The sequence below is a fragment of the Oxyura jamaicensis genome, chromosome 3 (assembly GCF_011077185.1).
Source record: "Oxyura jamaicensis isolate SHBP4307 breed ruddy duck chromosome 3, BPBGC_Ojam_1.0, whole genome shotgun sequence".
Lineage (NCBI taxonomy): Eukaryota > Metazoa > Chordata > Aves > Anseriformes > Anatidae > Oxyura > Oxyura jamaicensis.
In genome coordinates, this window is record NC_048895.1 from 57681705 (window position 1) to 57704813 (window position 23109).

The window sequence follows — 23109 nt, forward strand, 5'->3', positions numbered from 1 at the left end:
ACAGTCTCTGGAGAGAAACTCTCGGAGTTATTTTGCCTTTTAACTAATACTAGTTTTTTTAGCTGTAGTTTCTCAACATTGCACCCAGAGCAGGGTATTACAAAGTATGCAGGTGTCATCAGCTTTTTGATAATGGGGAATGAAACACAGGGATGTCAGGGATGTAATCTTTTACCAGGGGCTGGATGTTCAGTTAGTGAAATGTGCAGAACCGAGAAAGTTTCAATTCCCTGTATTTTCATCAGAATTCTCTCTCTCAGGGTGGCAGGGATATATGCAAGGATTGAGGCTATTTTGTATCTGGCAGTGTGGAAATGTATCGCAGGATTCTCTGCAATGTTTTTCTCCCCTTTGAGAGATTACAGATGCATGGAGCACAGCGAAGATTCCTGAAATTGCCCCGAACCTGATGTACTTGTCTGTTTCTTGTTGAGCTTCTGTTAAAAATCATTGGTATGCAGGCACAAGGGTAAAACATTTGAAGGATCTCTGTTTTCTTGGTGTTTTTTTTTTTTTTTAATATTGTGGAAGTTGTGGTGCCTGAATAGTGACTTGGCCAGGTCACCAGGTTTGGAGGAGGATTGCTAGGTGGGGCATTAGAAGAAAGAAGATGAAAGGAGCAAATCCTAGGAATGTGCCTATGGCAGGAGAGACAAGTGCTTAGAGTAGAAATGATTAGTCAGAAGTAGTCTGGGAAGAGAGATTGCTTCTATACACTAGTTGAAACAAGCATGTTCTCTGTGATATCAACACACACTTTATCCTCTCAAATCCTCAGTTTTCCACCCTCCTTACAATGCACAGAGGACCCTTCTGCTGCAGCAAGCTGCTGGTGCCACCAGCTCAGCCAGAGTCACGGGGAGACAGTGAGTTTTCCAGGAGCTGCTACCCAGCCCTAGCGATTACACACAGACCCTTTCTTTTTTTTCTCTCTCTCTCTCTCTCTCTCTCTTTTTTTTTTTCCATCAAATTAGCACAGTCTTAGTCGCTGTCATAGCCAGTAACCACCAGAGTCAGGCATATACAGGTTACACCAGTTTTCCCCATCTTGAATTAAGTGCTTGGAGCTCAGGTATGCATTTGAGCTTCTTCTTTGTGTTCTCATGCACAGATGTTAAATATATCGCATACTTTGCTTCTTCCAGATACTGGGTGTTCTTTATTTGCTGCTGGGGCCTACACTGAACCATGTGCATTAAGGAAGAGCATTTGCCCTTAAAAAATCACTCCAGCACTTTCAGCATAGCAAGAAGTGGGGTAATGAAGAAGAAAGGAGTCTAGATTCAGGTCTCCTTTGGTGGACCTTGTGCTGGCTGCAGGGCTGCTGGACACAGGATAGTATAAAATGCAGACAAGAATATTATTATTTTCATCCACAATTATCATACCACGAAACTGCAGCCACTTCTGACTTTTTTACATCTGTAACCTGATGGCCATTTCTGCAATAAGGTTTTGCTGCTCTCTGCTCAGACACTGTCCCTGCAACTAGATGGGTTTGTGGATATTATTCTTTAAAGTCTCAGAGCCAAATCCAGAGTTTCAGTGTTACAGAACTCTTGTAACTTCTGGCTGTTGCTTAATCATAGTTTTCTTGATAGACATAGAATTTTCAATTTAATATTCAAATAATGGCTTGAGCTGTTCCATAGAATTGGACTGTTCATCTTTCAGCTTCAGTGCCAACAAAGGCAGTTTGATTTTAAGAATTTTTGGGAAAGATAAAAAATAAAAAAAATCAGTTACTCTAGAAGCAAGTGAAGGCTTTTCAGTACATTTGGAAAATGCAAGTAAAATAATCCTTACTGCTGTGCTTTGAATTTCACCAAAATCTTAAGACCCTCAACATTTTAAAAGAGCACACAATTCTTCAGTGGTCCTTCGTTTACTTGTTTGGTTTTGAACCAGTTTCCCTGCAGATTTCTGTTGTCCCTCTACAGGAAACAGGAAGAAGAGCAATTGTATTAAAAAGGGCAAGTAAATCCTTACAGCTTTGCAGGAGGTTGTGCATACGTCCAAAGCTGAAAACAACGCTGAAATGATTCAGACTATGTGGCATTTCTCCAAACATATTTCAGACCTCAAAGTTAATAGCACAAACCATGGAAAGCCCCTTCCAGGAACATAACCCTCTTCATACATCTGTTCTAGTAATGAGCACAGGGCAGGGGCTGGTGCTCAGCAGCATCCCACGGTCGTTTGCGTTGCCCCCATGTTGACGAGCTGCTCCAGCACAGCTTTGGCCTGGGCCAGCCAGCAGGCTCCAGGCTTTGCCTGGCCTTGGGCCCCAGGGGATGGTGCAGGAGCTGCTCCAGCAGGCCCTTGGGCACGGTCATCCTTACAGGAAAAGGGCCTAGCTTGGATTGACATGAGAAGGGTCCCTGTCCTCTTCTTTAGTAGCACCAAGGTTTCAGATATAGCACCACGGTTTAATTTTGTATTTCATGCATTTTAAAAGCATCGTTTGCATTTGCAGTCGTCAGTGTGTCCCAATACCACATTCTAAAACTCCTAGTTTTGAAAAGAGGAAAGAGGAGGTTAGCAAGTCCAGTCTTGTGCTGCTTTGCCGTTTGCCTTCCTTAGCAGGAACTTCTTAAAGAAGCATAAACTGTCCGTGTGTGTTAAGCTGCTTGTGAAGTGGAGTGCATTTAGCTTCCAGTGTGAACACACACAGATTACATGCTGAAATGAGGTTCTCTCAGCCTCAGGTCAGTATGTTACAGTATTAGATGCTGTAGAGCTTACAGCTTCGTTCCGCACCAGCCCCCTCACTCTGTGTCGTGTGTGCATGAATTTCACCATGGTAGAAAGAGGAAAAGTACCCCACCTCTTTGCTTATTTATGGAACTTAGTACACAAATTTTTATTACCGAAAATTTTTTAATTGGCTACCAGGCATGTCACAGCTCCAGAAACATTCATAATGTCTGCTTAGATGGTTTCCTCTCTCTTAACCAGAGAGGGACACTGATTCTCTAAAAAAAAAAAAAGGAAAATATGGAAAGCAAAAATATTTATTCTTACTGTACTGTTCTTAATAACTGTATACAGAATATGCAAATAGCTATTTTGATTGGCTGCAGTAGTCCATCTGTTCTGACAGCATCTCATATTAGATTATCCAAGATGTTTGCCAGCATCTGAGTATCTAGCTTTGCTCTAAATCTTTACCAGAAGCAGAAAGAGGCTACATTTTCATGAGAGCAAGAGAAATCTACACAAAGCAAACTAAATAGGCTTCAAGCTGCTAAAAGACTACTTATGTGCCTGGGAAAAAGAAGTAAACAATCTTCTTGTGTGTGCTGCTTTCACTCTAGTCTTTTCAGAGCCCTCTTTTCCTTATCCTAAATGCCTCTTGTGCCTGCCAAGAATAAGGATAATTAAATGTCCTTTAAGTGGCGTTTAAAGCTGCACGATAAGAATACCTATCTTCCTGATCCAGTTCCGTACAGTAAACGTGAGGAGCGCAGTCCTATCGAGCCGTGCTACCTCATCTCTCCTGAGAGCAGCTTTAAGGTGGAGATTTGAAATAACCCATTTTCCCTTGCAGTGACATGTGCAGCATTCTTACACGCATCTGCAGCAGCATGGCTGCCTCTCGTGTTTGCTATTTATAAAGTGGTGCGACTGAATCGAAAAGCAAGAGCCTTACACAGACTAATTTTAAAGCTGTACTCTGATTCTTGATTTTAAGGCAGCTACCAATAAAGCTGTAAATGTAAAAGGACCTTAGGGTCCTTCCTACTGACCCAGCGATATTTTGAATTAAAACATTTTTTCCATTGTCCTCCAAGTCTGCTTATGCCAATATATCATTATTATTTCATTTTTTAACGTACAGTTATTTTTGGTTTTCTGGTGGTGCTGAGGATGAGATAATTAATCATTAGTACTAGCTGTTTCTTCTCCCCATTCCCTGGAGTTACTCCTCGGTGATAAATAGAAAGCAGTTGTGTGGAGAAATGGTATTTAACGTTTTTCTTTGTAGTGTTAGATCCTGTCTCTGTATAAATGTTGTTGTAGCATGTGTATTATTTACAGTAAAACAATGCATGTTTCAGTGTGTTAGCCTCCTTTTAGAAGAATGGCAAGACTTGGACAGCTATCCACGTCTACTGAACATTTTTTCTGAAGTATAATGCTTTTAAAAAGCAGACGTGATTATTCACGTTAGTCTCCAGATTTCCTTCCCCTTTTCTTTATTGCACGAGGTATTAGCATGGAAACACACTTCACATTTCTCAGGCTTTTGTCTGTTCCCGCTGCTTTGCCTCCTGGAAGTCAAACAGTGCTACTTGGTTTCTGACATAACTGATTACTATGGAAATTATTACCATGTCATAAAAAGAGGATTTCGTGTGTCGAATGTGCGGCAGGAACACAGACGGTTCTGTAAGCAGAAGGTTCCTAGTAATGAGGAAAAAGGGAAGAGAAATGCAGAAAATAAGCAATGCCTGTGCAAAATCCATTGTTACAGATTCTTTTTCAGGAGGCATAACCTTCAAGAGATTGGGGATCAAGCAAATTGCTGACTTGTTGTTGTTGTTGCTTTTAAATGGGTAAGAAGATAAATGTGAATTTGCGCTTCAAGGAATAATTATTTTATTTTGACTCCAGCAGTTGGCACTGGCCAAAGCGATTTCCGAGGGCATTCGATGTATGTCCCAGACCACTGTTCCACGCTAGGGAGACTAGACAGCTATCGCTCTGCTATGCAGCGGTCTGAAACCAAGGACACCAGCTGCCAGACCGAGGAAGTTAAAGTTGTGCCCCCTTCAATGAGAAGAATACGAGCACAGAAGGGACAAGGCATTGCAGCCCAGATGTCTCAGTTCTCCAGCTCATCCGGAAACATGTCCGTGATGAGTGATTCCGCTGCGGTTATATTTGCTTCTCGCCAAAATAGTGACATGGGTTTTCACAGCTTGCCTCGGGCTGGTGCAAGAGTGTCTCTGCAGTCCCTAGAACAGACACAGAGCATCTCTAGGCAGACAGAAGACATCGCTGGCACTTTACCCCACCAGATAAGCAAACTGCAAGTGGATGATGGTGTTGTGCATCTGAGGAATAATCCCACGACAGGGACTGTTTCGAGGCCGAAGTCTCAAGAGGTGAGAAGCTATGACAGTGAAAAGTCCACGAGCCCAGCATGCGTGGTCTCTCCTCATGCCACCTACTCAACGAGCGTCATTCCCAATGCAACGCTGTCATCTTCCTCGGAAGTTATTGTTATTCACACTGCCCAGAGTGCTGGATCATTGGATAATAAAATGGGCGGCTCTGCTGTGTACCCAAAGCCAAGAGACAATCCTGGTGCCAGCAATGCAATAAGCGGGAAAGAAGATCACCATTCTTCAAGCGGTAACTGGAGTGAGAGTAGCTCCACACGTCACTCGCAGACTTCAGATACCATCCCGTCTAACACTGTCATGATGCTCTCTCTTGGTGACTCTGCTGTCTCTCTCAGCACTCCTGGAAATGCAGAGGCTGGATCTCAGAGTGCGAACTACAGCTGCAGAAACAATCTTGCTTTACCAAACCAGTCCCAGGACAGCGATGGTAGGAGTGAATCTAGCTATTCAGGGGAGCGAACGCAAGCAGCAGCGAACAGCACAGAGCATTGGCTGTACAAGTCTGCGGAAAACAGTGAGACTTCTTCACGCAAGGTGGCTTGTACCACACCAGGCTGTGCCACTCCCGGTAGCAACATGAGCAGCAGCAGCCTGGAGAGGACGTCGGCTAGAGAAGATTCCACTTCTCTGTATTCTGTGGACCATGATGGTTATTATAGCTCCATGCCCGTGGACTCTGGGCTGAAGTCAGACATGCCATGCAATAGCACTAATGGTTTTGGGAACCCCAGAGACAGCGTGATTAACGTCTTTGAAGGAAAGGAGAAGAAACATCAGGATGAGCCGTCGGGCCAAGGTGACAAATACCTGGTGAGAAACATCTCTTTAAAGAAGGCAAAGAAGCCGCCTTTGCCACCTTCTAGAACAGACTCACTCAGAAGGGCACCCAAGAAAAAAGCCCAGTCCAATGGACAGGTACTTGATGAAACCCTAATTGCCACCCTCCAGCATTCTCTGCAGTTGAATCTCAAGTGCAAAAACGGCAGCTCCCCTTCCCAGAGCCCCTGCAGCGATTACGAGGATCCCTGGGTGCTGCGCTCTCGCAGCCAAAGCTCGGTCAGTGCAAGCAGCAGCATGATGTCCACCACCGCTCCAAACCTGTACTCCATCTGCACCGTCACCCCCTCCCAGAGCGAAACGAGCAGCATCAAGTCAGAGTATGCCGACCAGTGGGGTTACTACAGTGACTACGCTGCGGTGGCAGATGACCAGGTAAAGTCCCCGGTGACCCATTCTGCCAGTACGTCGTCTGCTCTCAGTGATTACAGCATCAGCCACTTCAGCGATGGCTCGAGGGCTTCTGTGCCGCAGGTGCCCAGTGGACTGGCCAAACCAAAGAGCACTTCTCCGGAGAAATCCCACCGAGTCACATCACCATCCAGTGGGTACTCTAGCCAGTCCAACACGCCCACTGCGCTTACTCCAGTGCCTGTACTGTTAAAATCTGCATCATCAGGAAACGGGAAATCCAAGCTGAAACCTAAAGTGCCTGAAAGGAAATCCTCTCTTCTGTCTTCAGTCTCCATTTCTTCATCCTCCACTTCTCTTTCTTCAAATACATCTACTGAAGGGAGCATGAGTGTGAAGAAAATGGACCCCACCCCGAGCTCTCCTCTGGATGCTGGTGCACCTCCTCCACCACCTCCTCTTCCAACACCTCCTCCACATTGTCCTGAGCTTTCTCCTCCCTATCCCCCTCCTCCTCCTCCAGCAGAAGTCATGGATCTAGCACTGTCGCCAGCCTCTCCCACATTTCCCCCTCCTCCGCCAGAAGCTGATGCAAATTCTTCCTTTGCCCACAGTGTCCAGTGGTTACCACAAGAAACTTCCATCACTTCATTCTCTTCCCCTGTTCCTCCTCCTACTACTTTCCCCTTAGCTGTCCCGCCACCAGCACCACCTCTCGATCCGAAGCTGACAAAGGGTGCAACAATATACCCACAGTATTCTTTTAAGAAACGTAATCAGGAAGATCCTTGCTACAGCCCAGTGAAACAGCCCTTCGGCAAGCAAGATGCATCAAGACCCGTGATGCCCTTAGTAACTACCAAAGCATTGCAAATGGTGCAGCTGAGGTCTGTCAAAAAAGCAACAGAAGGTGAACCATCACCCGAATCTGCTTCTGAAAGCACCTCTCAGGAAAAGGGTACTGTAAGCTCATCATCGCAGTCTTCCCTAAAGCCATCTCTCTCCCTGAGACTCACTAACAGCTTAGGTGAAGAGGAGATGAAAACTCATGGCACTTCATTTAAAAACTCAGCTCAAACACTGGCTCAGAGTTCTCCTCTGGTTCTCTCTGACAACATACCTGCGCTTGACAGCGATCAAAAATCTGCAAGTACGGTAGGCCTAAACAAGTCTATCGAAGCTGTTTCAGTGGGGACAGCTACCGAAGACATGCCCGAGTCTCCAGTGCAGAGCAAAGACTTCCATTCTGGCATGTCACCTCAGGGGTCACCAGCATCTCCAGACAAGACTCAGGTCGTGTTGCCAAACAAGAAACCACCTCCCATTTCAAAGAAACCCAAACTGTTCCTCGTTGTACCACCTCCACAGTTAGATCTTACAGTGGAGAAAATAGCTGAAGTGAGTGATACTGTTAGAGGCACACCAAGCCCAACGAAGAGAGACGCTGTGCTTGCACACTGCGAGGAGGCGAGAAATTGTCTTACAGATGGACTCAGCTCTAGCGAGATGGACTCTGGCAGCCTGGTTCCAGAGGGAGGAGCTGCCGGAGTCACCTTCTCCGAAACAGTGGGAGCTAGTGCCTTTGTGGCACAGCCTGCTGCATCACCAGTTCAAGAAGAAGCCAGGCAGGAGGAGCAGCCTGTATTTGATGAAGGAAGCAGTTCAGGCAGCAGCCAAGACAGTGGCAGTAACGCTGACAGGCACCTATCTCAAGAGAACGAATGCGGTGAGTCTGTTCGCTTTGCCTCTTCTTCAGACGTAGCAATAGCTATGTTAAGGAAGGTGGGGAAGTGAGGGTAGCAATCGTAGCAGTCAGATGGTTTTCTGTAGAGAAAAGAACCTCTTGCGGCAGTTAAAGGTAAAAGCTTAAAGAAAGTTGCAGGGATCAGATTAATAATTGATGACATTTCTTCTTATTCCTTTCTGACATCTCATTATCACAGATGTGGAACTAAAAATGATGCTTTATTTAACTGCTAGGATTAAAACATGCTATGAGAACATGGTTAGCTGTGTTAATTTTGACTTTGTGTTTTAATGGAAACCATAAAAATATTCTTTCAGCATCGTACTGTGCATGTGTGTGTGAACAAGCACAGGCTTTTCGTGCACTGCAGTTTCCTAAGCGAGTGTATTCTGAAATCACAGCAACGACTGGTGTACTTGCTAAATCCCTTGTGTGTTTTGCCTTGGAAGTACAGAGGGGTGATTTCAAGATGATAAATCTGTTGGGTTCCTGTGACACACTGACAGTATTGTTCATTATCTCTGCGTAGCCGAGGTGTTTGAGTCGGATACAGCAAATAGTTCCTTCCTGCCAAGCAGTAGTTATGGGGAAGAGACGGACGGAGTGGCAACACCAGCGAGACCAAGGACCACTGAGGATCTTTTTGCAGCCATCCACAGGTACTGTAGAAATTTCCCTGTCCATACTGCCTGGTCCATTAATTCTCTCAAAAATTAATTGATGTTGTTTTTGTAAAACACCCCGTTACAACAGTCATTGCTTTAATTGAAAGCACACATTTATCAGCTTTCTACTAAGGCTATGTATGAAAACATATGGAAAAGAGCTTGTGTTTTATTGTTTTACAATATACTTAATTCATTCCAAACTAAAAGCTACTTGGTTAAATCAATATAGATTATATTATAAATATCCTGCCTCTTAAAATATCAAGTTACATCTAGTATTTATTGTACTGTTCTCAATCTGCCATATTAACTCTACTGTTGCTTTTTCTGTGTATCTTTTTGTTTTCATTCTCGTTCTCCATCTCTTTTTACTCTTCGCTGCTTATATGGTGCAGTTTGGGACAGAGGCTCAACGCTAATGCTTCATGGCAAGCGTGGCTGAAACTGGCAAGTAACACAACATGTCAGTCATATGGCAAAACATATGGCAAACGCTGGATTATAGTTTGCCATAATCCAGCCTGAGGTCGGGTGTTTTGTGTCAAACTGGTTCATGAATGAAATGTGCAATACTGGTTCTTGTTAAGGACATTATTCATTTCCCTCAAAAACAAAACAGGCAACTAGATTTCCATGCTGTTCATGGTAGGTTTGCAAGGGAAAAAAAAGCAAAAAAAAAAAAAAAGAAAAAAGCTTTAAAACACAAAATGGAATGTGTGCACCATTTAAACAGTACACACAGAAGACCATTACCACTCTCTGAACTACCAAGCTTGCATTTAGACTAGAATCAGTGTAGTGGTAGTGCCATCTTGTGGCTCTGTCTTTTACTTCAAAATCTGAAGCACAGAAAGTGCTTAGTGTCATCCATATATGTTTATGTTTATCCAGGTGTCTGGTCAGTTTGCACATACGTGCATGACTTCTGCATCAGTGCTGAGGGACAGAGGAAGCCTTTGGTGAGAAGTTGGCTAGGATTTGGGAGACCACTTGGGATGCAAATGCTTTTTCTTTTCATTTTTGAAACTATTCTGTTTCAGATGTTACAAAAATGACATATATGCGATACTGACTTTTTATAACTTACTGTTATCCCTTAGGATTTGGCCCGCAGGAGCTGTTCTAAAAATGGTCTGTTGCATTCATGCTGCATGGCACTCACTAGCACTGCGACAAGTCTGTTTTTAGAATGAAGTGTTCTGGCCAGTAACCTTTTCTATTTTGTATGCAGATAGAGAGTGGCTCTCTGTGTGTATGCACATACACGGAATTCATGAGTTTATGGGGAAATGGACAATGGAACTGGATGTGACATAGTTAAAACTGCTTGACACATTTATTATTAAGACCTTGCTTTTGTTGGCTTTAGACTTGAACCACTTATCTTCCTTGGTTGTAAGTTAATCAAAAATGTTCCCCTCTCTCCATTTCTAAAAGGTGTTATTTCAGAGATTGGCACTCTTGAATATGTCCTTTAGAGTAAGACAAGAAATCTGGTGGTATGTGCATCAAGGGCAGGAAGAAAAATCTAAGTTTAAGCCACAGTTTTGTTTGAATATATATCCTATCTCTGTCTGAAAAGCCACCAAAACCAAACCTGGTTCTTAATTTTAAGTCTCCGCCATAATTTATACATGCTGAGAAAAACTGGTTAGATGCCACTCTGCGCTGCATTCACTGTGTTGCTGAGTTACTTCAAGCCAGGATAACCAAGTCTTTCCCTGCAGATCTTTGAAATTGAGTTTTGTGCTGTATTTCTATGGAATTTAATTTGTTTTTTGGCAGCAGTACAACCTCAGATCTGGAGTGTTTAAAGATACCCATAGGCAGTTAGTATCCTAATGAAAGGAAGTCTCTTCCCTGTAGCTGATTCACGCACGTGCTTGCACACAGCATTATAGAGCCATCCAAGCACCAGATGAGTTGCTGCCTATGGTACTGACACACAGTCAAATCTAGGCAAGCTTCGCAAGTTTGCCACTACCAAAGTCATCGTTTTATCCTTATGCTACCTTCTGTTGCCCATTCATCCTCAGGCTGAATGGATGTCAGTATTACATTCTTGCTTCAGACAGAAAAGTGGCAGCAGCAGCAGCTGAAAATAGCAGCTGTTACAGTTGCCCGTGGGGGGCTATCACAAGTGATATATCTGTGAACTTCGCTACTTAGAGAGACAGGATCGCTCCTAAGTATTGGCAGAGTTTATATGGCAATATCTGTTGCTGCCACCCACTCAGCTGATGCATCCTGCTACTTTGTTTTGTTGTATTTTTTTCTGTCAGTAGGCTGCAATGCATAAAAACATTTGAGCTTGCCTTGGCAAATTCTCAGACCCTGTAAGAAAGTACAGCTAAAGCTTGCCTTGAGCAGAATCCTGTTGTACAAGGGGAACGGTCTGTATTGAACACATCCTCGTTAGCAGTAATATGGAATTATACCAAGATAATCTTGTATTTGTAACAAGTCTGCTGACTTGTTTTAAACTTCTGGCAAAAGAGAATATGTAAAATTAGCATTTATTCAATCTTCTTGAATTCATTCCTGTTTAGCCCGCAAAGAAGCAAAGCAACTTTGCGACAGATACAAGGCACGTTATACACCCCTTTCTTTAAGATTTCTAATAGTGTAAAAATGGGGCAGTAGAACTCCAGTTTCCACTTACTCTCAGTCCTATGCTTGTTTCTTATTTTTTTTTTATCACTGCATTTTACATTTAAATTAAAAACACTGAGCCCTTTCATGTGGAGAGAGAACTTTCCTTCAGAAAGTTGGTCTCTCCTTCATTAAGTCGACGAGTTGCAATGGGAGAGCACCAACAGGACTGTGAATTTAGAAGCTAGAAAACTTGGTTTTCACTATTCATTTAATTTGTTATTTTGGAGGGATGGTTATGTCTGCCTCACTTAACGTGTTCTTAACTGCAGAAGCAGTCATTGCAATATCCTTTTCTAAATGAAGTGCACTAAAATACACTAATTCTCCAGAAAGCATCAAATGAAACAGCAAAAAAAAACAAACAAACAAAAAAAAAAACACAACCAAACAAAACATATTTGATGGCATATTTTTGATCAAATCCCCAAACTAACAGAAAAAAAGGCATTGAGAATTACCTTCTTAATGAATTAGTCTTAGCAGCTGAATAGTGACTCCAGAAAATTTGATTTGCTAAACAGACTCCACGTGTTTTGGACATCAGTATTGCCGGTTTTATAGTTTCATTGTTCCAGATTTGCAGAAAAAGAATAATGAACTTAGCATATACCTCCAATACTTGCATTAACGCCTTTACAGTTTTGGTGGTGTTCTTGCTCATACTTTAGATTTAGATTACTTCTCCCCCTCGTGGCTTTAGCTTAATTCATTGTCATCCCTTTAAGATGAGTTTAGGTGAGGTAAAAAGTTTCATTTGTTGTTTTCTCTTTTTTGTTTTCCAAACTCAGATCCAAAAGGAAAGTCCTTGGCCGTAAAGATTCTGAAGACGAGCGCACCCGCAACCATTCTCCGTCACCCCCCGTAACGCCCACTGGTGCTTCCCCAACCTTGTCTACCCTCAAGCAAGCAGGATCCATTCAGAGAAGCGTTCGCAAGAGCAGCACCAGCAATGACAACTTCAAAGCCCTGCTGCTGAAGAAAGGGAGCCGCTGCGACACCAGCTCCCGCATGTCAGCAGCAGAGATGTTAAAGAACACGGACCCGCGGTTCCACCGAGCGAAGACAGACGCCTCCCCTGACCTTTCTGACAGCCCGGCCAGCTGCTCGCCCAGCAAGAGCAAACGGGCCCAGGAGGAGTGGGCCAAGAGCGAGGGCCTGATGCCAAGGAGCATGTCCTTTTCTGGCACTAGGTACGGCCGATCGCGAACGCCCCCCTCCGCTGCCAGCAGCAAGTACAACGTTCGCAACCGCATCCAGAGCAGCCCCATGACTGTGATTAGCGAAGGAGATGGGGAAGTGGTGGAGCAGTCAGAGGTCAGGGTCCGAAGGACTTTGGAAGAGCAGCAAGAGAGGCAGCTTGATATGTTTAACAGTGATGAAATAGACATGAATGACTTTCCGTACGCTGAGGAGCCAGGCTGCAAGGAGACCTTGGATCCAACCCATCTAGACTTAATGACTCAGCCAGGTACTTCGGGGAAGTATCTAAGTCCTTCAGCTGAAGAAAGTTAAGAGGCAGAGACAGAAGGCATTGGATATTTGTCTAGAAAATGACAGAGGACTAGATTCCAGAAGAAAGCCCAGATCAGGACAAGTTTACTTCACGGAGCATTTATTCCATGAACTGCATGTGTGTGTTTAAATGCCGAAGCAATGATAGTTCTGCATGGTTGGGTTGGGGTGGGGAGGACTTGCTTTGAATGAATGGTCTGTGGCTTAAAGAAAGTAACAGCTGACATTTTTCTGTAAAGCCTTAGAAGTCCTCTTGCGGGGTGTGGGGAGGGATTTTTCTCAGAGCCTGTAGGGGTGTGAAGTTTTTCTTTTTCTTGAGACTGCAATTGTGCAAGCAAAATTTAGGAATAAGCCTGAAAAAGAGGAATGGGAAGGCTTCTATGGTACAAGCTGGACGTTTGCTTCAAAAGCATTGCATTGGTGCAGCATAGTGCATTCATTAAGCAGAGAGGCAGGACGAGGTGCGTTGACCTGTGAGAGAGTAGTGGAGGTGGTGCTGGGGCTGCAGGGCTTCTTACTCGGGTATGCCCCGGTGTCGGAGGAAGCGTGTCCTGCTAATGCAAATAGGTCACTGGGTTAAGAGTTGGTCCAGGGTACTTTGTTTTTTCCTGAGGGAAAATGAAACCTGAGGTAACATGGATGAGGGAGCGAAGTTTTACAACACAGTACTAGCTGCTGTGCAGCCACACACGTACGCTTGGCGAAACACTCATTTCCAAGTGAATTGCTTCCCTGACCAGAGTATTCCCTTAGAGAACCGGAACAACTGCACGTGTGCAGAGGTTGTGAGCAGGCAATAGAGGTGTGAGAGGAATTAAACTGTATACTGCTGGAGTTTGGAAAGGTTGAGTTTCTGAATTATAAAAAAATAAATAAATAAAAATTGAGAACTTGCACTACAGAGCTGTAGGTGGAGCCTGTCTTTCAAAACTGAAATTTGGGAGTAACGTTTTGCCAGAAGTCTTTCTTCCATTTGTCAAAATGGAAGGGCTATTACTTTTCATCACTTGAAATACAAATACTTGCTAACTTTTGGTTACCAAAGAATAAGTTACAGTTACTTTCCTTTTTGATTTGCCTGCAGTATTTCTTTTCCTTTTTTAACCTTAATAATTTAGTGAGGTTCGTTTTTATTGTATATTTTACAGAAAATAAAAACATTAAACGGTTTTCCAATTGTAAAGAAAACCAGTAATTAAAACTGAACTATTGGCTGGAGTTTGGGGTTCTTAGTAGGAATGAAGCTTTTCATTTGTAAGAAGAATTTTTGCATCATTTGATGGCGTGCGCAGTTTTGTATTGTTTGTAAATATTAAAAGTTGTTAAAATATCTTTTGATCTCCCTACCGTAGAATTTATACATTTTTAGATTGCTTTTAAAAAGAAAAAAGCACTCTTTGTAGATTATTTATTTTAGAGAAATATGCTTGTAATCTCTTTCTTCAATCCTTTACTTGTTAGTAATGTAAATTTCGGGGGCCTTTGTTTAACTCTTCCCTTCACAAGGGGGGAATAGTGATGAAAATGCTGTGACTTTGCTTCAATAAAGAAAAAGGCTGCCAGTTGCCATATTGTCTTTTGAGTTGATTAAAATCTCCTTCAAAAGATGTGTGCAGCAGTGTATGGCAACCCGCTGAATGCCATAAACCATGCATCTGGCTACTAATCTCCACTTCGCATTGCAAAAGTTACTAATTCACTTTAGAGACAGAACTAAAGCATACTTACACATCCATCCCATTTTGGCATGTCAATGCTAAGACTAAAAAAAAATTGAAAGCTTTTTTTTTTAAAGCTTTTTTTTTTTTTTTTTTTTTTTCCCAGTATCATACCTGAGTGCTTCTACTACTCCTTACTTGCAACCTGTCCCAGAAAACTAAAACTCTTGGAGAACCAGATTATAAGCAGTATAGGAGAGAAGTGAAGAGTGAATGCAGCTGCACGCACCAGAACAAGGCTGGGATTAACTGGTGCACAGCAAACTTTCTACTATTTGTGCATGCTAAATGTATTTAAGGAACTGTTGGCTTTTGGAATTAAATGAAAAGCTAAATGGGTAAAATAGAACATTTCAGGTGTTATTAATATCGATCTGAACCAGAGGTCGCTGACTGTTCCTTCGGTGTTTCCCTCAGAGCAGATCACGTTAAGCACAGAGCACTGCAGAGTGCATGGAGCACTTCTAACAGCAAGTACTTTCCTTCTCAAAGCCATGTGTACGTGTTGACCGGTCCTCATACCACCATCCTGGCAGGAAAATACTCAGGCTTTGTTTTATGGTTTACAAATGGGGAAATAGTCTGAGTGAAAACCTGCAGTACTGGAGTGAGTTACAGTTCTGTTGTCTGCAACTTCTGAACAGTTCTGCAGCATTTTACTTAAAAGTGCCTCTTGGAAGGAGCCTAGCCATTTTATTTTTTGCCTGGTGCTAGCCGTATGATGCTGCCATAAATTTATGGTCTATATAGGAAACTCTTTGGAAAGTCCTGGCTTGTTTACCCAGCACATTGGCAACACAGGTGAGATTAAACTGAAAAGTAGGCTAAGATATATTTAGTAGTGCTTATAATGATATTTATTTAGACAATTGACCTAACTTTCATATGGAGGTATCACCATATCATCTACCCTCTGTGGCAGCTCTCAGAATTGGTTCATAGCTCAGATTTTTCAGCAGTGTACTCCTCAGCCCAAGTTTCCACTACAGAATCTTACTAAGACAACAGCTTTAGGCTGTGTTTTTTGTACTGGCAACAACTTTGGTGTGTATGTGATTATGGTAAGGAAACAGCTTAACTTTGTGTCACACATCCAAAAGCAAAGTTGCTTTCTTCAATTATAAACTTCCTCTGTAGGCAGGATTTGCAGTTGTGGCTTTATTGGTCAACAAGTATGGATGATGTTTAGAAAACCTTTGCTAAAGACATCCAGAGCCCACGGAGGGAAGGGAAGATATGCAAACTTTCACCAAGTTCAAGAGAAAATGAAGACTGTTGTCGTCCTGATGCTTAATTAATGATACTGTTACAGGGCTTCATAGTTTACAGTTGGTTTACACTTTTCCTCTAAAGCTAGACTCATTGAAGCTAGATCTGAGATTAATTTCTGTTTGTGTCCTTTTATTGAGAATGGTTTTTGACTTCTGCATTTTCCTATACTTTGCTCTGTATTAACTCATTTTGTGCTTGCTTCGTTTGTGTTCAAAGTTCTGTCTTACTCCTGTCCGATGTACGCAGCCCCGACTCCTTTTAGAATTAGAGCCCTTAAGTTATTACACATTAATATAGCTGTAAAGCTGCGTTTTATTTACAGGTTTTCATTATTCATACAGTGGAAAAAGGGGAAATTATTAACTTTAATGAAGGATGGTTATGCAAGGAACAATAGCTTGGTGAGAGGAGGTTTGGAAGGCTGCTGGAAATCAGTGAGAAGAATTCAGAAAGAGGTGGATTTGATGAAGATGCGGTTTTGGGGAACCAGGACTGGAGGCTCGTTCATGCATAAGGCGCAGTCTGGAGGAAGGCACAGGATAATGGCAGAAAAGGTGCAGTAAGGAGGTTACTGAGAAGTACGGTGGCTGCAAGGAATGTCAGTAAGACATCGGGCAGGGAGGTACAGAAGAGAGAAGGCAAAGTAACCATTGGATAGTCACAGCAAGGGGAAAGAAAAATTTTTGCCTTATGTTTCTTCACAATGCTGTAGAGAAGGCCAAAGTCAGTCAAACATGGAAAAAGCATGGCAGGTAAGGAAAAGGCAAAATTCTGTGTGCTTAGAGAAGCAGTAATAGGCTGAAGTGAGGAAACATCAGGCAACACTGGACAGGCAGCTGCAGGCTCGAGCACAATAGTTGCAAGGGTTCTCTACATAAAAGCCACGCCTGAAAACTGGAAAGAGTGTGGGATCAGAGAGACTAATGCTCAGATTCATCCAGCCTAATTTCTACCAACACCCCCGTGCCCAGCGATTCGTACTGACTGGCTGTGGTTCTCCAGGGACACCTGTATTCTAGGAACTTGCTAAACTTCGTCAGTCATTTCCTAGCAGGAGGAGAGGCCATTTGAACACAGGGATACATTTCCTTGTAATATTGCAAGCAAATATATCTTGTTGGGTGTTCTTCATTTCCCACAAAGTTCTGGAAAAGCCATTTATAGCAGCCGTCGCTGCTCCAACAAAGCTGTTGCTGTAGTGCATTCATTTAAGTGGTTCACAATGATCCATTGCTTGCTTCTATAAGAGAAGATTAAAAGGATGGACTTCTCCAACAATAAAGTGTTTTAAAAAATTGCAGTGGCAATGAGGAATCATTTTACCTGTTTTATTGAAATGAACTTCAGTACTCTCACACACAAAAAAGAAGAAAAAAAATAACACAAAAGTGTGTTACACTGTCTTCCTGATTTTCCCACTTATACTTAGATTTCTGAATAACTTTCAGAAGTTATTTCTTCCGTGGTTAAAATTATATAAATCTTCTGACACAAAACTGATCATTTTCTTGGTCCTGAAGTGGCGTTACCAATTTTAAATCAGAGAGGTGCATAAAAATCTTGCAGGTATTCACTACTGGATAGAGATTGTGGCTGTACTGGTCTGAATTAATTTGCAATGAAAGATTAAAACACAGAGATGTTTAATAAAGAAGTGACCTGTCATGTATTGTTCTGGAAGACTGGATAAGTGCCTTAATAGTGCCTCGACAGCAGAGTGAGTACATTTTATGTTGCAAATCTAGCTCTTTGCAGTTGGGTTATTTCACATAATGAGTGAACAACCGTTTAGGGGCCAGTCAATTCTCCCAACAATGCAAATTTACAATGTCGTCGATTTTTGGTAGGAAATTGTCTGTTAATAATGAATCCAAATGTGTGTGTATATGTGTATATACAGAAGAGAGAAAGGTCGATCCCAATGTACATGAGCTCCTTCCACCTGCAGCACACTGCTTTATTTGTGCACCAGACTGGTACAAAACCAGGAAGTTCCGGCTGCTGAAGGAACAACAACAACCACAAAAGTGAATATCCATCGGACAGGCAGGCCGCAGAAGTTTCTGTATATTCACTATGTCTTGAAAAAAAATAAAATTTGACTTCTTAGATGGTAAAAACTAATCTGGGGAAAAAAAAAAAAATCAAATATTCTTTTCCATAAACATATAAATTAACAACAATCAGATAAAATCTGGCAATGAACAAGGGAACTAAATGTATTATCTGCCATCTGAAGAACGATACCATAGTAGCATTATTTAAGTTAACACCTGTATTCTTGGAAAAATAACACTTTCCTAAGTCAGTCAAATATACATTGCGAGCTCCTGAAGGCAGGAATTTTTGTCTATTTGGCTGCAATCCAGTGCAAGAAGAATGTTAGAAGTGTAGATAGTAATTTGATTTGGAAAAACTAAGCTGACTTCTAAGTTGTTTCAAACCTGGTGAAAGAGCCTTAAAGTGATGAGTACTGAGTGCCATGGAGCAGCATCACCAGTGGAGAAGCTGCCCTAGTGGCTGAAGATGGTGCCATCCTCTCGTTAATCAGGGTGTTTCAGTTTAATCAGCGAAGCACTGCCTGAGAAATGGTGATTGTTGTAAATTACTGTGCCAACTGGGAGCTGCAGTAGTAGTGAGTCAAAAGGAGTTTTTAAAAAGTCCACATTAATATAGCTGGTACAGCAGTCACAAAATAGGAGTGAGAATGATTTTCATGTATTTACCTTTTTATAGAGTCCTAATACAAAGAAAAAGTACGTTTCAGAAAGCAGATCTTAAGACAACAAAAATGTGTGCAGCAGGGAGCATGTGGCTGGGCCACCTGGTTGCACAGAAGTAGAAGTGTGGCTGTGGGGTAGCTTGTAAGCCACGTACAGAAGAGGCAGTACCAACCTGCTGGTGATCCCCAGTGAGACTGGCATATTTCCACACAAAGCACACTCTATCTTTTACGGCAAAAGTCTGTGCTGGTCAAGATGAACCAAACTTAAATTCTACAGAAAGGTCTCGATATGATATACAGGAAAAATGTGTACCACAATAAAATGCCCAAGAAGGTAGTCCTTCGGTTGTTCCCAAATGCAACTTTGATAATATTGTTTTGCTCCATTTACCGATGCAGGCTTGGGCAAAATTTCCAGACAGAAGTGAAGACTGTGGTACTTGGGGACATGAAGAGCAGTTGATAGGTGGTTTCTCTGAGATTAAGCTTTTTCTTGCCTTTTTTTTTTTTTTTTTTTTTTTTTTTTTTTTTCTGAAGTCCTGGGCTTTTTTTTCGAACTACACTTGAGAATGCAACAGATCAGTCATTGAATTCATGGGATGAATTTCTTGTGTCATGTGATGACCTCTGAGGAGCCAGTTTGGATCTGGGGAACAAAGAAACTCAAAAAATACTTTCTGTGGCACAAACATGCTCTGTCTCAAGTGATCACCAGCGTGTGGGGAATTGCAGTGTCATCCTAGAAGAGAAACTGTTAGTACATATCAGAACTTACCTAAAATGCTTGCTGAGAAAAGAGGGAAGAAAGTATCTTGACAATATACTGAAACTGTCTTTCTCAAAACTCCTTCTGGTTGTCACTATTGCTTGTGGGCCTCTTCTTTCTTTGGATGAGCCACATGTCAAGTCATCTATCAATTTATGTTGAGTGCCTCAGTCAGCAGTGTTACAACAGGCATTTCCTCAGCCAGCTTCAAACATCATGCTAGCATCAAGACTTTTTGTTGGTTCTTTGTGATACTGCTGTATCTTCTTAAAGGCCTGCCAGGAATAATAAATATTATATACCAGAGGCAACTCTGGTAGTCTGAGCTGGATTGTCCTTTATGCCCTAGTCTTTAGACCATGAACACCCAAATCCCATATGTCTGGGAAAATCCCATCAGTAACTGCTTCATACGTGTTAGCATGGGGGTCTCCAGCCTTGTTGGCTCTTGTCCTTATCCATCCCACCTCGTCCTCACACCCATGCAACAATTAATTGCAGACAGCCACAGACAGCAGCGACACCACTTCCAATACAACGGTATGAAAAGGCACTTGCAGTCTGCACTTCCATGCACGCTGGGAGTTGTCTCCGCTGCCAGTGCCCAGCATCAGCTTGTGGTTTCTGCCTACAGTGTGGGAGCCTCTCTTATAGCTTTCAGCCTACACCTTTGAAGACTGCTAGCTACAGTCTATTTTACTGTGCCCTCTTCATCTGCAAACACTTGGATTTCTATGATATCTGTGAAGAGATGTGGTCCTGGGACAAAGGACAGCATCTGTTAAGCATCTTATCAATGAACAAACTGGTAAGCTAAATGACTGCACACCTTCATTTGCAGTTCTCAAAAATTTGATGTCCTGAAAGATGCTTTCTGGAAAAGTAAAATTTCATCAAATTAGGAATTTGGGAATACTGAAAATATGAATGGAAAAGATCTACATCTTTCCTGCTAGTTTTCATTTAAAATTATCAGTAGTCTGTAGCTTTAAGAAAATACTGGAATCTGGAAATCAGTTTGTTGCCTTCATGTTTGCAAAGTAAAGTCTCTTCTTCTGCTCCCTGGTTCCTGCTGGCACATGTTTTTATTGTACTATTTGAACAACCAAGGAGGGAAAACATGACTACAGAAAGTAATATGTGACCTTATGTAGATCTTATATAAACTGTCGTCTTTGTAAGAAAAGGGAAAAAGGAAAAAAAAAAAAAAAAAAAAGGAAAAAAAAAAAAGAGAGAGAGAGAGAGAGAGAGAGAGAGAGATCTGCCCTTTCCATAAGAATCAGTCCAGTAAATGCCTATGGTAAGAGGGTAATGACTGCTGCAGTATTAAAAGCTAATTCAGACCAGCTTTTGGCCCTAGGCAGCACATGGTTTAGTTGATGAAAATGAAAACTCCATTCCCTAATGCAGGTAGGTACTAGTTCACTGACTTTCTTATTCTGGAGAGTCCCTTTGGATTATAGAGAAACAATCTGTCAGCACCACGCAACTTAATCCACACCTGGCAGACACACTCATTTCTGCTCATCCTTCAGAGTAATTCTATCAGCCTGGTGTTCACATGGAACTAACAGGAGACTGCAAAGATGGATGCAGAGTGGACCTGCACCAGACTCACTGGGTAAGTCTATATTTTTATCCCTACAGAAGACCAGATAAGAAGCTCAATGGCACTTGGAAACTCCAGCAGATCAGCTAAAGAATATGGAGTTCAAGAAAGCATCTATCTTGGTGGCCTCTTCGAAGGCTCCATCGGCTCTTTTAATTCTGTACAGGGGGCAGTAATACAGCAAATAAATAGGATTTAAATTCATTGTCTTGCCATAGTTCTGTGGGCAACAAAGTAGAAGGGACTGTTTTTCTGTATCTTTGTGTCTTGTTGGATTCTCTGCCATATCACACAGTGAACACTGCGATAATATCCTCCCCATATTTATGGGGTCTTTCCTCTGTGGACATTTTCAATGCCTTACAAAAGATTGCCTAATACTGAAGTCTGTCCCTTAGTGAGGTCACTATTATGGTCCCTTTCCTACCTCCATTATACTCAAAAACTTTGTATTTTTGAAATTAGCTCATTTCATACAGATTTCACAGGGTGTTCATAGCAAAGTGGAAAAGCCAGTAAGAGGAGGCAGAAAGACTCTGAGATCACATGCAGCAATCACCTCACATTAGACTAGTTTCCTGAGGAAAACTTACTAAGCAACACACCTTTGTTCCTCAGTTATGTAGTAGACTCCTAGCACTGGGACTGGTGGGTGGGAGTATGCCTGAAGGACCAGTACTGGTCCTGACTATTGCCTGGGTTTTGGGAAGCCTGTTAGGGATGGGAGCAGCTCCCTGTGGGCCAAGTACTTCAAAGACTTAACAAAACGATTCTTCCTGTCCCTAGAAGGTGCTTATTAGCTTCAGTTGTTATCTCCCCTCTGAGAACTGGAAAGAGTTAAATTTACTCACAGGTGGGCACAAGAAAAGACCACAGCTGCCTGTGGGGCAGGAAGGGCTCAGCCAGGTGGTAGCAGCTAATGAATTCTCAAGAAAGTCACGACCAACACTAGGATCTAATTGAGACTAGCCAGACTGGCCAAGAAAATTAAATTTTGGCTCCATACGGATTGCTTAAGGGTTGCTTTATGTCCTGCAAACTCCTTGACCACTCTGCAAAAAACAGGTCACAGGTGAAGCCTTATTAAGAGTTAGTTTTGATGTGAGCTTTGAAGGTAGCAGTTACATTCGACAATACCTGTAATGCTGGACCAGAGCTGAATCTTGCTTTCCTGTGGCTTGTCAGGCACCATTTGCTACAGGTAAGTGCACAGTATTTACTTATATTGCAATATTTGTTACTGTTTTATTGACTGTGACCCATAGCAGAATTCATTCCTTCGCTTGGAATGACCCTTGCTTTCATAATACTGTGTCAGGGAAAAATTGTTGATCAAGGAGTTATATCAAAGCTAAAAACCGTGTACAGCATGGAAACAGCCCTGGAATGCTCTCAAAGTGGTTATAGTGAAGTAGTTTCAGGTCAAAGGTTCTGGTTGCTTTGGAATTGTCCAATGAATGTTTGTTCTTGGGTACTTGTATTTACTCTAAGGTTACAGCTTTGAGTGGTGTAAACAGGAACTAGATGATGGAATACTTAAGAGATCTTAAGAGGAAGACATTGTAAAGCAGAATTAAAAGGATTTACGAGTTACAATGCTTGCTCTGGTGAGCATGGTGTGGCTCTAAAGAATAGCCTTTTCATTTAGTTCTTGCTTCAAAGTTGACTGCTAAGAGGGCCCAATACTACCTATCAGCTTCTGTGCCCTTGATTCAGCAACAGGCAGTTTTAAGGCAGCCTGACCGGCAAAACACGTGGAGGCTGTGGGTTAAAGTGGGGCAGCTCTTCGTGTTATCCTTGCTAATTGCTGGAGTATTTGCAAGATGGGTTCCCTCTATTCTTCAAAGCCAAACTTGTTATGTAGCTTCCGGATTGCCACAGTTTTGTGTTTAGCAAATTAAGATAACCAAAATCATGCTGTTGATTCTTGTGGCTGTGTGGCAGACATTGGTATTTAACCAGTATTTGATGACCCTTTCTAGAAAACTTAGGGTGTCCAACCTCCACCTAGAGAAGGGAAAAGTGTTAGGGAAAGCATTCCCAGGTCCTCTGGACACAGACACAACACAAGATGCGCGTGTGCTGAGAACAACATAAATTGTTTTAGGTGTAGTGAT

The 23109-nt window shown here is 42.3% G+C and overlaps 1 protein-coding gene across 13 annotated transcripts in view; it reads left to right on the forward strand.

Moving 5' to 3' along the window:
- NHSL1 (NHS like 1) overlaps positions 1-17187 on the forward strand; it is a 169003-nt gene extending 151816 nt beyond the window's left edge. For 8 of the 13 annotated variants that reach the window (XM_035321042.1, XM_035321044.1, XM_035321052.1 and 5 more), the window contains 3 exons: positions 4618-8046; positions 8597-8726; positions 12179-17187. In XM_035321042.1, coding sequence (XP_035176933.1) covers positions 4618-8046; positions 8597-8726; positions 12179-12902 — 4283 coding nt within the window. In that variant the 3' untranslated portion in view covers positions 12903-17187. Of the gene's footprint in view, positions 1-4617; positions 8047-8596; positions 8727-9130; positions 9262-12178 lie in introns of all 13 variants that reach the window. The other 5 variants (XM_035321043.1, XM_035321045.1, XM_035321053.1 and 2 more) reach the window with 4 other exon arrangements.
- The last annotated feature ends 5922 nt before the right edge of the window (positions 17188-23109 follow it).